The sequence below is a fragment of the Copadichromis virginalis genome, linkage group LG8 (genome assembly GCF_057382275.1).
Source record: "Copadichromis virginalis isolate Kocher_CV1m ecotype Utaka linkage group LG8, C_Virginalis_male_GT1.1, whole genome shotgun sequence".
In the NCBI taxonomy this organism is placed as follows: domain Eukaryota; kingdom Metazoa; phylum Chordata; class Actinopteri; order Cichliformes; family Cichlidae; genus Copadichromis; species Copadichromis virginalis.
Window position 1 is genome coordinate 14,186,323 of NC_140625.1, and position 13,798 is coordinate 14,200,120.

Sequence of the window (13,798 nt, forward strand, 5' to 3'; positions counted from 1 at the left end):
GATTCTCTCATTGTGTGGGAATTGATTATCAATTACAACTTCAATGAGCCACTTCAAAGAAAGTTTCACCCGCGTGGGCAGCAACAGAAAGTCCAGATGTGGAAACAGAAGGTTTCCACATTAAAATATCGATATTTGAATCATTTTGGGGTAAATTGTAGTTTTTCATTAACAGGAACACAGTGGAAAGAAACTATCATTCAGATTGTCTACATTGGAAAGAACTACTCCCTCTTCCGCCTTTTATAGTCATGTGTGAAATACGGCTGTATAAATGTGTGGCAGCCTGTGGCGTGCGCACTCACAACAATGGCTGAGCGTAACTGGAGTCATGTGCGCACGTATTTTACATCCACAAACAGCCCAGACGTGGTTTGCGATACATGTGGCAAGAAAGTGAGGTGTTGTGGCAACACCACTAACCTTGTCAAACACCTCAAAGTAAATCATATCACAGAATATGACGAGCTTATGTTGAGGCAAACTGAAGAGGAGGAGAAGGACGGGTGCTGCTAGGGTGAGACAGACGTCTCTCAGGGAGTCCTTTAGTGCTGCAGGCAGGCAAGGTGTTCACATAGTGCACAACTTCAGGTTTTTGATTTCTATATGATGAATTCTGCATTATTAAGTGATAAGAACAAGTAATCTGATGTCCTGTAATGATTATGACGCTATAATTTGAGATACAATAAAAGAGTAAAGTTTTTGTACAAAGTATCGGAGCAGTATCGTCGATACCACCCTGAATTTTACTTGGTATGGGATCGGAAAGGAAATCAGTGGTATCACACATCACTAGTGATCAAATGTCAGGCCAAGCTGGAACTGATTCCTGTCTTCTGTAACTTCTACAACACTGTCCAATAGAGACACATGAATGAACTGCAGCGTCATTAAAAACACTGATGATCTTTATTTAAAAATGTAATACATTTACATCTGAATAAACTTTTAGGCATTACGCTGACGGAGGGATGGATGGACCATGAATGCTTTCTCATCCTTCTTGTCATGCACCATGGAAGTGTCTGAGGGGCTTTTCCACTTGGAATGGGGATACTGTGTCCACACTTCAGAGGTGGAGTTTCCAGCATCTCACCTGGGCCTCATCTGCAAACAATCAGCAGGAGGGCTTCTTAAACCAGCGCTGCCTGCTACTCCTCGCCAGTTTGTTCTGCCATCTCCAGGGGTAACTAGGCTTCCCCTCTGCTCCAGTTCTGGCGTGCTCCTTCCCTGTGTTTAACCTTGTTTTCCCTGTGTTTAGGTCTCCTCTGCCAACGTACTCATCCTACCCTCAAACTCCCTTACCCGTCCAGCAACTTCTTCTCCCTCTGTTGCAGAATTCCCGTTGGATTGTTCCCATCAGGAGCCAGGTGTTCAGTCTCTCGATAGCTTTTCCTCTGGTTCCTGCTGTCTGCTGACACTCCTAGCTCGAGCCACGTTCTCCATTCCCTCTCTAAAGTCTCATAAATAGTTTAACCATGTGCATTGAATCTGCATTTGGGTCTAAGCTTTCTATGCAGGGAAGAAATCATCACAGTGACATCTATTTAATTTTCAATTCAATTTTATTTAAAGAGCGCCAAATGACAGCAACAGTCACCTGAAGGCGCTTTATATTGTAAGATATACTTACAAAGAAAACCCCAACAATCATATGACCCCCTATGAGCAAGCACTTTGGCGACAGTGGGAAGGAAAAACTCCCTTTTAACAGGAAGAAACCTCCAGCAGAACCAGGCTCAGGGAGGGGCGGCCATCTGCTGCGACCGGTTGGGGAGGGGCAAGGAAAATAGTATAAAGACATGGAACAGAGACAGAGGTTAATAACAAGTACCATTCAGTGCAGAGAGGTCTATTAAACATAGAGGGTGAAGAAGAAACACCCAGTGCATCATGGGAATCCCCCGGCAGCCTAATGCTGGGCATACACTGTGCGATTTTTGGCCCATTTTGAGCCGATTTTTCAGTCGTGCGATCGTTTTGGGGATCGTCCCGAGTTTGGCCTTGATCAAACTTCTCACCCCTGCGAGTCAATCCTACAGTTTGATCAGGAGCCGAATAACGCGACTGAAAAATCGCAGCACAGTGTATGCCCAGCTTATTGCAGCATAGAGGATTCAGGATCACCTGAGTAGGCCATCAGATTACTGAAAGGATACTGAAAAAACCCGTCGAAGTAGTCTTAGTCTTCATTGCTGCTGGTCGACTCAATTGAACACCTCTGAAGTTTGCACACAGGCAAGTATTCCTCTTCTTGCTCAAAATCCTCTCGGGAACGCTTCCTCGAGCCTCCAGTTTCATGTTCAAGCTCTTCGTGCGCATCTTCAAAGACTTCAGAGTCATCATCGCTCCATCTCATTCTTTTGTTTGGTCCTAAATCTTCTTCAGCCATCTCTCTAGACCTCTTCCTGGAAACACCTGGCTGAGGGTCCTCTTCTGGGATGTACTGGCGAACATCCATGCGGCCTTCAAATGCCTCCTCATTTTCAATGCCACCAACATTGAAAATGATCACAACCACAGCATCCCCGTGCTGTTCATCGTTGTCACCATTGGCATTATTGTCCCTCACATGAATATTTTGAACATCGTCGTCGTCGTCATCGTCATCGTTGCCGTCGCCGCCGTCATCGTCGTCGTCGTCATCGTCCCCGTAAAGGTAATTGTCATATTGTGCCAGTACTGAAGCTATTAGCTCATGTAGATAGCAACAATAATCACTGAGAGCGAGATACAGATCGTTCAGGAAGCCATTAGCAGGTTCCTGATCTCCATTTGCCAACATTTGTGGGTTAACCTGTTGGCCTGCAAGATCATTAAATCTTTTAATTAACATCCATAACTATCTGCTGAAAATCTGTTTTTCATCAATTTCAAGACTGAGTACATGTGCTTACCGTTTTGGTTATTTTGTGGTCCGTCTCCACTTGCACTCATTTTGACTACAAGGAACACAAAACAACAATGATCACTAAACCTCAACCCAGAATGTTCAGAGAATTTGCTTTTTTTGTGATGACTTTAGGCTGCGTCCAAACGTACACGGCTATGTTTGAAAACGGACGTTTTTCCTTTTTCGTTTAAAAAAAAAAAAAATCCAGTCCACATGTGCAGTTTTGAAAAAATATCTCCTTCCACATCTAAACACTAAAAACAAAGTGAAACGCTGTCAAGAACACGCCAAATCTTAACCGTGTAGAAATGTTGGCCAATCAGAAGTCTAGAAGCCTGGGTGGGAAAACCTCATAAAACCTTACGTACTTCTGAGAAGTTTTTGTCTTTTTCTGGAAAAGCAGCTAATTTTGTGTTACTTTCACGTGCCTTCATCGTTTCAAATGTTAATAACTAAAGACAGACTCACAACTTTGGAATGGACGAAAGGCCCAAATGCAGAGACAAAGCTGCGCTTTCAAAAATAGCCGTGTACATGTGCACGTAGGCTCAGTTTCTCAGAAATTCTAATAGTTTGTTTGAGAACAAAACTTACGTCTTCTCTATTTTCCTAAATGAACAAAATAATCTGAGAAATAATCGTGTTAAAAAGAGCTTCTGTCACTCTAAGATATGATTAAGAACATTTTCTAATTTATGTATCATTTGTCAAATATTACATCAGCTGACAAATAGTTAAGTCTTCATTTGTTTTCCTGAATAATAGATCCACATCATCCTCTCTATGATGGCAGGATGGTACGGCGCAGAGCGGATGTGTTTGACTCCATTAGCTTTCAGGAACACCCTGAATTCCTCAGAACAGAACTGCGGTCCGTTATCACTCACCAGGACGTGGGGAATGCCATGGCGACTAAAGAGACCCCGTAGCACTTGTATGGTTTTACCAGCTGTGGTGCTATCCATAATATGCACTTCAGGCCACTTGGAATGTGCATCTACCACCACCAGGTACATGTGACTTTCAAATGGACCCGCAAAATCCACATGGATCCGTTCCCATGGACAGGAAGGCCACAGCCAAGGGTGTAAAGGCGCTAACCCAGGCTCTTTTTGCACACGCTGACAAGAGTGGCAGGCTTTAGCTTGAAGCTCAATTTGAGAATCAATGCCAGGCCACCAAACATAGCTGCGAGCTAAGCTCTTCATTCTCACCATCCCTGGATGTGCAGTGTGGAGCTCTTTCAGTACATGAGAGCGCAGCTTAGGTGGCACAACCACCCTCAAGCCCCACATGAGGCATCCCTGCTGTATTGTGAGTTCATGTCTGCGCATCAGATAGGGTGACAGCTCTTGATCTGTGTCCTTTGTTGCTGGAAAACGTCCAGTTATTACCATTTCCAGCACACGAGACAAAGTGACATCAGACAAAGTGTCACGTCTGATCTCGGCGACACTGACTGGTAATGTGTCCAGCTGAGATGCGTAGAATACCTCAACTGCTCCCTGTTTCTCTTTCTGTGCAAGGGGCAGAGGTAAACGTGACAGACCGTCAGCATTGGCGTGATGTGCCCCCTTCCGATACTGTAAGGTGTAATTATGTGCTGACAGAAGGAGCGCCCAACGCTGCATTCGCGCAAGTGCCATTGATGGTGTACCTTTTACTGGACTCAGAATTGAGGTCAGTGGGCGATGATCAGTGAGCAAGGTGAACTTGTTACCATGGAGATACTGGTGAAACTTGCGCACTCCAAAAACAATTGCCAACGCCTCCCTCTCGATCTGAGCATAGTTTCGTTCTGCTTTGCTGAGGGTTCGTGAAGCATAAGCAATTGGCCGTTCTTGGCCATCAGGCATGACATGTGAGAGCACGGCTCCAACGCCATATGGTGAAGCGTCACATGCCAAATGGAGAGGCAGTTCAGGATTGTAGTGGGTGAGTATTTTTGGTGAGGCCAGACGTTCTTTAGCATTCTGGAAAGCTGACTCGCAGGCTGATGTCCACTGCCATTTCTTCTCTTTACTGAGTAGCTCATTCAGCGGCTTCAGGACTGTAGCTAAATCAGGTATGAAACGTCCATAATAGTTGAGCATTCCCAGAAAAGAACGTAACTGGCTGACATCAGCTGGTGCTGGAGCTTCCATAACGGCACGCACCTTTTCTGGTGATTTGTGTAACCCTGCCGCATCAATTATGTGGCCCAGGTATTCCACCGATTCTTGGAAAAACAGGCACTTCTCCTGTTTGAGACGCAGGCCATAGTCCTCCAGCCTGCCCAAAACTGCCTTAAGGGATCTCAGGTGTGTCTCTTTATCTGGACCACTGACGAGGATGTCATCCAGATAACAATGGGTGTATGGTAGGCCGAGAAGCACTTGATCCATAGCCTTCTGAAACAATGCAGGTGAAGACGCCACTCCAAAAGGCAAGCGATTGAAACGGAACAGCCCTTTTTGTGTCGAAATAGTCAGCAGCTTCTTAGACTCCTCTTCTACCTCCATCTGTAAGTAGGCATTTTCTAAGTCTAGCTTACTGAAATGCTGACCTCCTGCTAGAGAAGCAAACAGGTCCTCAATGCGTGGAAGTGGGTACTTATCCACACAGAGCTGCGAATTAAGAGTGACCTTGAAATCACCACAGAGTCTCACTGAGCCATCCTTCTTGTTGACAGGGACCACGGGCGTAGCCCAATCACTATGCTCCACTGGTGTGATCACCCCAAGCTCAGTCAGGCGTTTCAGTTCTGCCTCCACCCGAGGGCGGAGAGCATAAGGCACGTTACGTGGTGGACAGAATTTGGGGACACTATCAGGCCTAAGAGTCAATCTGGCTTTAATTCCTTTCATTGTGCCCAGCTCCTTAGAGAAAACTGCAGAGTGTTTCTTTAGCACAGCCTCCAGATTGTCATTTCCGCTTTGCTCTCTGGCATGGACCATCTTTAAGTCTTTCCAGTTCAGCTTAATCACTCTCAGCCACTCCCTACCAAACAGTGGTGGAGCATCCACCTTTACCACGTACAAGGGTAGAGTTGCACGCTGCTTATTCAGTTCAACTTGCACCTTGATGACCCCTTCTGGTGCCAGCGGCTCCCCAGTGTACGTTTTCAGCATGATGTCAGTGGGTTGCAGCGGCAACTGACTCAGCATACTTTTATATTGTTCCCATGGAATCAAAGACACAGCAGCCCCTGTATCCAGCTCCATCTCCATTTTCTTCCCGTTAACTACAGGCATTAGGGAGATACGTGAATATTTCTCTTTTCGTGACAAAGAACACAGCTCCAACTCACTATCAGTGTCGGGTCTGGTTCCTTCACTTTCACTCTCCTCAGCGGCAACATGATGAATTCTCCTCTTTTTGTCCTTTGCTCTGTTTTTAACTGCATTGCCTTTCAGCTCATGTTTCCCCTCTTTCTCTTTCCTGTTCCAATCTTGGCTGCTTCTGGCTCTACCTTTGCACATGCGTTTCGTGTGGCCCTTCCTTCCACACTGGTGACAGTCACGGTCTTTGTACCAGCAGTCATCATCAGTATGATTCATTTTCCCGCAGCGGCGGCATTTTTCACCTCTTTGTGACAGCACTGCATTCACTTTAAGGGAACCACTCAACTGCTGCACTTCACGTGTTGCTGTCTCTGCCGACACAGCATAATCAACTGCTTTGCGAAACGTGAGATCCTTCTCAGTCAAAAGACGCTTCTGCACAGTTTCACACTTTAATCCACACACAAATCTGTCTCGTAGAGCATCTTCCAGATACGCACCAAACTCGCAATGTTCTGACAGTCTTTTCAGCACCGCCACATACTGTGCGACCGTTTCTTCTTCCCCCTGATTCCTCTTGTGGAACCGGAACCTTTCAGCTATTACCAGCGGTTTGGGAGCAAAATGAGCTTGCAAAACACCCACAATATTGTCATACTGCATTGTCCCAGGCTTGCTTGGCGCCACTAGATTACGCAGCAGACTGTACGTCTTGGGACCCATCACACTCAGCAGCACCGGGACCCGTTTCTCAGGCTGAATGTCATTAGCAAGGGTGTAATGCTCAAAACGTTCAATATACGTCGCCCATTGCTCACCAGCATCATCAAAAGGGTCCATCTGTCCAATCATTCCAGCCATGATGTATCCGCTGTCCACAGCCAACACTGTCGTTTTTGACTCGTCGGCGAAAAGCAGCTAGCAGCTAGCTCCGATGCTAATTCACCACGCGATCGTCCGTTTTCCGTCCGAACTCGGCCACGCAGTCAGTTCATGCTCAGTAGACAGCCAAGTCTTCCAGACGTCACAACTCGTCGCCAATTTATGTTATATTTCCACTGTAGTGTCAATACACTATTAAGGATTATGCCGAGTCAGACTGCACATACAACAGTTTGTTTACAAGTTGACTTCTTCTTTATTGGGCTCACACAGAAGTAACATACACACATAACTGGGCGTGGTGCCCCCTACTGGCAATGGCTTGCATAGCACACAATAATTCTTGGTTCATACATAACAGCTACATTGTAGCTTGCCATCACCAGTGTGTGAATGTGTGTGTGAATGGGTGGATGACAGGTTGTGTAAAGCGCTTTGGGGTCCTTAGGGACTAGAAAAGCGCTATACAAATACAGGCCATTTACCATTTACTGTTGCACGTCATCTGTGTCCTCATGTTTAGCCTGCCGCGGCCGTTGGTTGGAGGAGCCGCAATAGTTTGGAAAGGAAGGAAGCAGTAAGGTCAGTTTCCATTCTGGGTTTTCAGCATTAATAAAGAAACCTGCAACAAGGTGAGTAATGTTTGAGGTCCAAAAGAAATCAACACAGAGAAATTTTTACAGTGCTTTTCTACTCTACCTGAACATTCAAAGCGCTCTATACAGGTTGCCTCATTCACACCTGTTCATAGAAGCCCTTTTTCTGTGCTTTCTACCTAACATTCACACACATTCATACTCTGATGAATGCATCAGAGAGTGACTTGGGGTTAATGTCTTGCCCAAGGACAGTTAGCATGCACTCTGGAGCAGCCAGGGATCGACCCAAAAACCATCTGATTAGTAGATGACCTGCTCCACCTCCTGAGCCACAGCCACCCCTTTCAGAGGTAAAGAATGATTTAGAAAGTAAGTACAGTAATTTTTTGAGGTGATTTGATTAAAAAAAAATCATTTTTGCTTCTAATTACATAATTAAGGTGTAATTACATCTTCCAACAAATTGATACATAAACGTATCATTTATCTACTAAAAATACATAGGAGCTGGCGTCATGTTGTGGAAGCTGCCATCTTGCCCCACCATCATACACTGGCTGAGATGGGCATCGCTGCGCCGCCTTTTCATGTTTTATGTAAGTGGATTTATACATTACTTTGAATTTAAAGATGTCAAATAGCTCTTTCACACTACATATGACTATTTCACATTTGTACATGTATATTTTGGTGATCTCTTTCTCAGTATGTTTTTCTTCTTATGGAAATAAGCTAATTTTAAACCAGTTAATGTTAGGCTCCAGTGTCCTAAGAAATCACACCTTTCCCCTGATAAACAAATTGATTGGATTCTCTCATTGTGTGGGAATTGATTATCAATTACAACTTCAATGAGCCACTTCAAAGAAAGTTTCACCCGCGTGGGCAGCAACAGAAAGTCCAGATGTGGAAACAGAAGGTTTCCACATTAAAATATCGATATTTGAATCATTTTGGGGTAAATTGTAGTTTTTCATTAACAGGAACACAGTGGAAAGAAACTATCATTCAGATTGTCTACATTGGAAAGAACTACTCCCTCTTCCGCCTTTTATAGTCATGTGTGAAATACGGCTGTATAAATGTGTGGCAGCCTGTGGCGTGCGCACTCACAACAATGGCTGAGCGTAACTGGAGTCATGTGCGCACGTATTTTACATCCACAAACAGCCCAGACGTGGTTTGCGATACATGTGGCAAGAAAGTGAGGTGTTGTGGCAACACCACTAACCTTGTCAAACACCTCAAAGTAAATCATATCACAGAATATGACGAGCTTATGTTGAGGCAAACTGAAGAGGAGGAGAAGGACGGGTGCTGCTAGGGTGAGACAGACGTCTCTCAGGGAGTCCTTTAGTGCTGCAGGCAGGCAAGGTGTTCACATAGTGCACAACTTCAGGTTTTTGATTTCTATATGATGAATTCTGCATTATTAAGTGATAAGAACAAGTAATCTGATGTCCTGTAATGATTATGACGCTATAATTTGAGATACAATAAAAGAGTAAAGTTTTTGTACAAAGTATCGGAGCAGTATCGTCGATACCACCCTGAATTTTACTTGGTATGGGATCGGAAAGGAAATCAGTGGTATCACACATCACTAGTGATCAAATGTCAGGCCAAGCTGGAACTGATTCCTGTCTTCTGTAACTTCTACAACACTGTCCAATAGAGACACATGAATGAACTGCAGCGTCATTAAAAACACTGATGATCTTTATTTAAAAATGTAATACATTTACATCTGAATAAACTTTTAGGCATTACGCTGACGGAGGGATGGATGGACCATGAATGCTTTCTCATCCTTCTTGTCATGCACCATGGAAGTGTCTGAGGGGCTTTTCCACTTGGAATGGGGATACTGTGTCCACACTTCAGAGGTGGAGTTTCCAGCATCTCACCTGGGCCTCATCTGCAAACAATCAGCAGGAGGGCTTCTTAAACCAGCGCTGCCTGCTACTCCTCGCCAGTTTGTTCTGCCATCTCCAGTGGTAACTAGGCTTCCCCTCTGCTCCAGTTCTGGCGTGCTCCTTCCCTGTGTTTAACCTTGTTTTCCCTGTGTTTAGGTCTCCTCTGCCAACGTACTCATCCTACCCTCAAACTCCCTTACCCGTCCAGCAACTTCTTCTCCCTCTGTTGCAGAATTCCCGTTGGATTGTTCCCATCAGGAGCCAGGTGTTCAGTCTCTCGATAGCTTTTCCTCTGGTTCCTGCTGTCTGCTGACACTCCTAGCTCGAGCCACGTTCTCCATTCCCTCTCTAAAGTCTCATAAATAGTTTAACCATGTGCATTGAATCTGCATTTGGGTCTAAGCTTTCTATGCAGGGAAGAAATCATCACAGTGACATCTATTTAATTTTCAATTCAATTTTATTTAAAGAGCGCCAAATGACAGCAACAGTCACCTGAAGGCGCTTTATATTGTAAGATATACTTACAAAGAAAACCCCAACAATCATATGACCCCCTATGAGCAAGCACTTTGGCGACAGTGGGAAGGAAAAACTCCCTTTTAACAGGAAGAAACCTCCAGCAGAACCAGGCTCAGGGAGGGGCGGCCATCTGCTGCGACCGGTTGGGGAGGGGCAAGGAAAATAGTATAAAGACATGGAACAGAGACAGAGGTTAATAACAAGTACCATTCAGTGCAGAGAGGTCTATTAAACATAGTGGGTGAAGAAGAAACACCCAGTGCATCATGGGAATCCCCCGGCAGCCTAATGCTGGGCATACACTGTGCGATTTTTGGCCCATTTTGAGCCGATTTTTCAGTCGTGCGATCGTTTTGGGGATCGTCCCGAGTTTGGCCTTGATCAAACTTCTCACCCCTGCGAGTCAATCCTACAGTTTGATCAGGAGCCGAATAACGCGACTGAAAAATCGCAGCACAGTGTATGCCCAGCTTATTGCAGCATAGAGGATTCAGGATCACCTGAGTAGGCCATCAGATTACTGAAAGGATACTGAAAAAACCCGTCGAAGTAGTCTTAGTCTTCATTGCTGCTGGTCGACTCAATTGAACACCTCTGAAGTTTGCACACAGGCAAGTATTCCTCTTCTTGCTCAAAATCCTCTCGGGAACGCTTCCTCGAGCCTCCAGTTTCGTGTTCAAGCTCTTCGTGCGCATCTTCAAATACTTCAGAGTCATCATCGCTCCATCTCATTCTTTTGTTTGCTCCTAAATCTTCTTCATCCCTCTCTCTAGACCTCTTCCTGGAAACACCTGGCTGAGGGTCCTCTTCTGGGATGTACTGGCGAACATCCATGCGGCCTTCAAATGCCTCCTCATTTTCAATGCCACCAACATTGAAAATGATCACAACCACAGCATCCCCGTGCTGTTCATCGTTGTCACCATTGGCATTATTGTCCCTCACATGAATATTTTGAACATCGTCGTCGTCGTCATCGTCATCGTCATCGTTGCCGTCGCCGTCGCCGCCGTCATTGTCGTCATCGTTGTCGTCATCGTCGTTGTCGTCGTCGTCGTCATCGTCGTCGTCGTCATTGTCGTCATCGTTGTCGTCATCGTCGTTGTCGTTGTCGTCGTCGTCGTCATCGTCGTTGTCGTCGTCGTCGTCGTCATCGTCGTCATCGTCGTCGTCGTCATCGTCGTCATCGTCATCGTCATCGTCTTCGTCCCCGTAAAGGTAATTGTCATATTGTGCCAGTACTGAAGCTATTAGCTCATCTAGATAGCAACAATATTCATGGAGAGCGCGATACAGTCTGTTCAGGAAGCCATTAGCAGGTTCCTGATCTCCATTTGCCAACATTCGTGGGTTAACCTGTTGGCCTGCAAGATCATTAAATCTTTTAATTAACATCCATAACTATCTGCTGAAAATCTGTTTTTCATCAATTTCAAGACTGAGTACATGTGCTTACCGTTTTGGTTATTTTGTGGTCCGTCTCCACTTGCACTCATTTTGACTACAAGGAACACAAAACAACAATGATCACTAAACCTCAACCCAGAATGTTCAGAGAATTTGCTTTTTTTGTGATGACTTTAGGCTGCGTCCAAACGTACACGGCTATGTTTGAAAACGGACAATTTTCCTTTTTCGTTTAAAAAAAAATAATCCAGTCCACATGTGCAGTTTTGAAAAAATATCTCCTTCCACATCTAAACACTAAAAACAAAGTGAAACGCTGTCAAGAACACGCCAAATCTTAACCGTGTAGAAATGTTGGCCAATCAGAAGTCTAGAAGCCTGGGTGGGAAAACCTCATAAAACCTTACGTACTTCTGAGAAGTTTTTGTCTTTTTCTGGAAAAGCAGCTAATTTTGTGTTACTTTCACGTGCCTTCATCATTTCAAATGTTAATAACTAAAGACAGACTCACAACTTTGGAATGGACTAAATGCATACAGCATACATAAATGTCATTTTTTTAAATTACATTTCTTCCAAACCGACGTCAGGATTTGGGTTGGGAGAGCGTCTGTGTTGAATGTAGAATCCACGTCTGATGTAAGCGTGTAAAAACTGCAGATACTAAGATTAACAGACACAGTATGTTGTCTACATCTGCCATTGTAGAAATTGATCTCACGTAAACAATAACGTGGCCACAGCGTGACTTCAACAGCGGCGCACACTTTTGACATTGCCTGAGTAAATGTCCGTTTTCCTCGTCCACACCTGAACACAAAAACGTGCTTTTTAAAAATCTCACCTTTCAGTGACTCAATCTGCTGTTTAGGTGTGGACGAAAGGCCCAAATGCAGAGACAAAGCTGCGCTTTCAAAAATAGCCGTGTACATGTGCACGTAGGCTCAGTTTCTCAGAAATTCTAATAGTTTGTTTGAGAACAAAACTTACGTCTTCTCTATTTTCCTAAATGAACAAAATAATCTGAGAAATAATCGTGTTAAAAAGAGCTTCTGTCACTCTAAGATATGATTAAGAACATTTTCTAATTTATGTATCATTTGTCAAATATTACATCAGCTGACAAATAGTTAAGTCTTCATTTGTTTTCCTGAATAATAGATCCACATCATCCTCTCTATGATGGAAAATATAGTCTAGTCTTGCACAATGTAAAGTACATAAATACTGTCCTGGCAAGCAGGGAAATCAGGCTTTATATATTTAAGTAAATGATCTTGAGTTTATAAACTGAAATTTGAGCTTACTTTAGTTCTTGGTAGATTACACAGCAGTTAATCCTCAGGGAAACGTCCAAATGTCACTAAATAGTGGTCTGCTTTCATTCGGTTGCAGTGTCTCTTCAGTTTTGTGTTTATATGCTGATGTTTTCATTCAAACATGTTTAAATGCTGTGATGTCACTTTAACAGCAAAGACTGCGGAATGTGCAGAGATTCTTTTGACATCAAGTTGTTTGCTCAGATTTTGATATCTTTTAAATGGAGACAAAACAAAACGCTATGGCAACAAAACAACAAGCTGTTTCCAGTGCTTAATATTTAACATGTCTTTGTTATAAATTTTATTTGTACAAATCTGTGATGTTGATGTGCACAACGTGGGATTTAGACCTCGGAGGGTTAATCAACAAATCACGAAAAATTAGGTTTAAATTTCTGTTCATGACGGTGCAGATTTCTGACATTTTGTGTACTTGAAGCATTTAACAATTTGATTGTTTTCTAATAAAAACTGTGTGAAACTCAAGTTAGAACTGTGTTTGTAAATGAACCGCCCCATGTTGTGTAGCTTTCTGGATTTTATACTTATTGGGCTACATATCAATTTACTATACAGGCTATACAGTAGATAAAATCTAAACTCACATGTTTTATGTAACTAAAGTGTTTAATCATGTGGGCTACAGACAGTAATCAAGTTATGGACTATATTGATATGAAAAACATGCATACTTAGTGCATTTGAATCATTTTAACCATATGTAACCACCTGCATGTCATGGTCCTGGGACTTCTACCTGGTTTTTTGTGTGTCTTGTATTGTTGTTGTTTGATGTCAGCTTTAGGGTCCCTCGGTTGTTCTGTTAAGATGTTGCTTATTTGATTTCCCCTCGTGACTTTACCCCCTGTGTGCCCCCTCTGTGTATCTGCCAGCCCCCATGCCTCGTTTCTCCTCCTTGTGTTTTATTCCATGTTTTCCCAGCCCGCTATGTCTGTGTTCTCTTCCAATCTGGTCTGCGTCTCTGTGTGCT

General features: G+C 43.9%; 1 protein-coding gene across 1 annotated transcript; it reads right to left on the reverse strand.

Annotated features, from left to right (window-relative positions):
* Window positions 1-9,997: 9,997 nt before the first annotated feature.
* LOC146702942 (uncharacterized) lies at window positions 9,998-12,892 on the reverse strand. The gene is made up of 2 exons (XM_085466010.1): window positions 12,793-12,892; window positions 9,998-11,579 (listed from the first exon to the last, which is right to left on the reverse strand). The coding sequence occupies exon 2, from the start codon at window positions 11,471-11,473 to the stop codon at window positions 10,634-10,636; it is 840 nt and encodes a 279-aa protein (XP_085322136.1). The 5' UTR covers window positions 11,474-11,579; window positions 12,793-12,892; the 3' UTR covers window positions 9,998-10,633.
* Window positions 12,893-13,798: the final 906 nt, after the last annotated feature.

Excerpts from the sequence above, each read along its gene's own strand:
- LOC146702942 (XM_085466010.1), bottom strand. The coding sequence starts at position 11,473 with ATGTTAATTAAAAGATTTAATGATCTTGCAGGCCAACAGGTTAACCCA.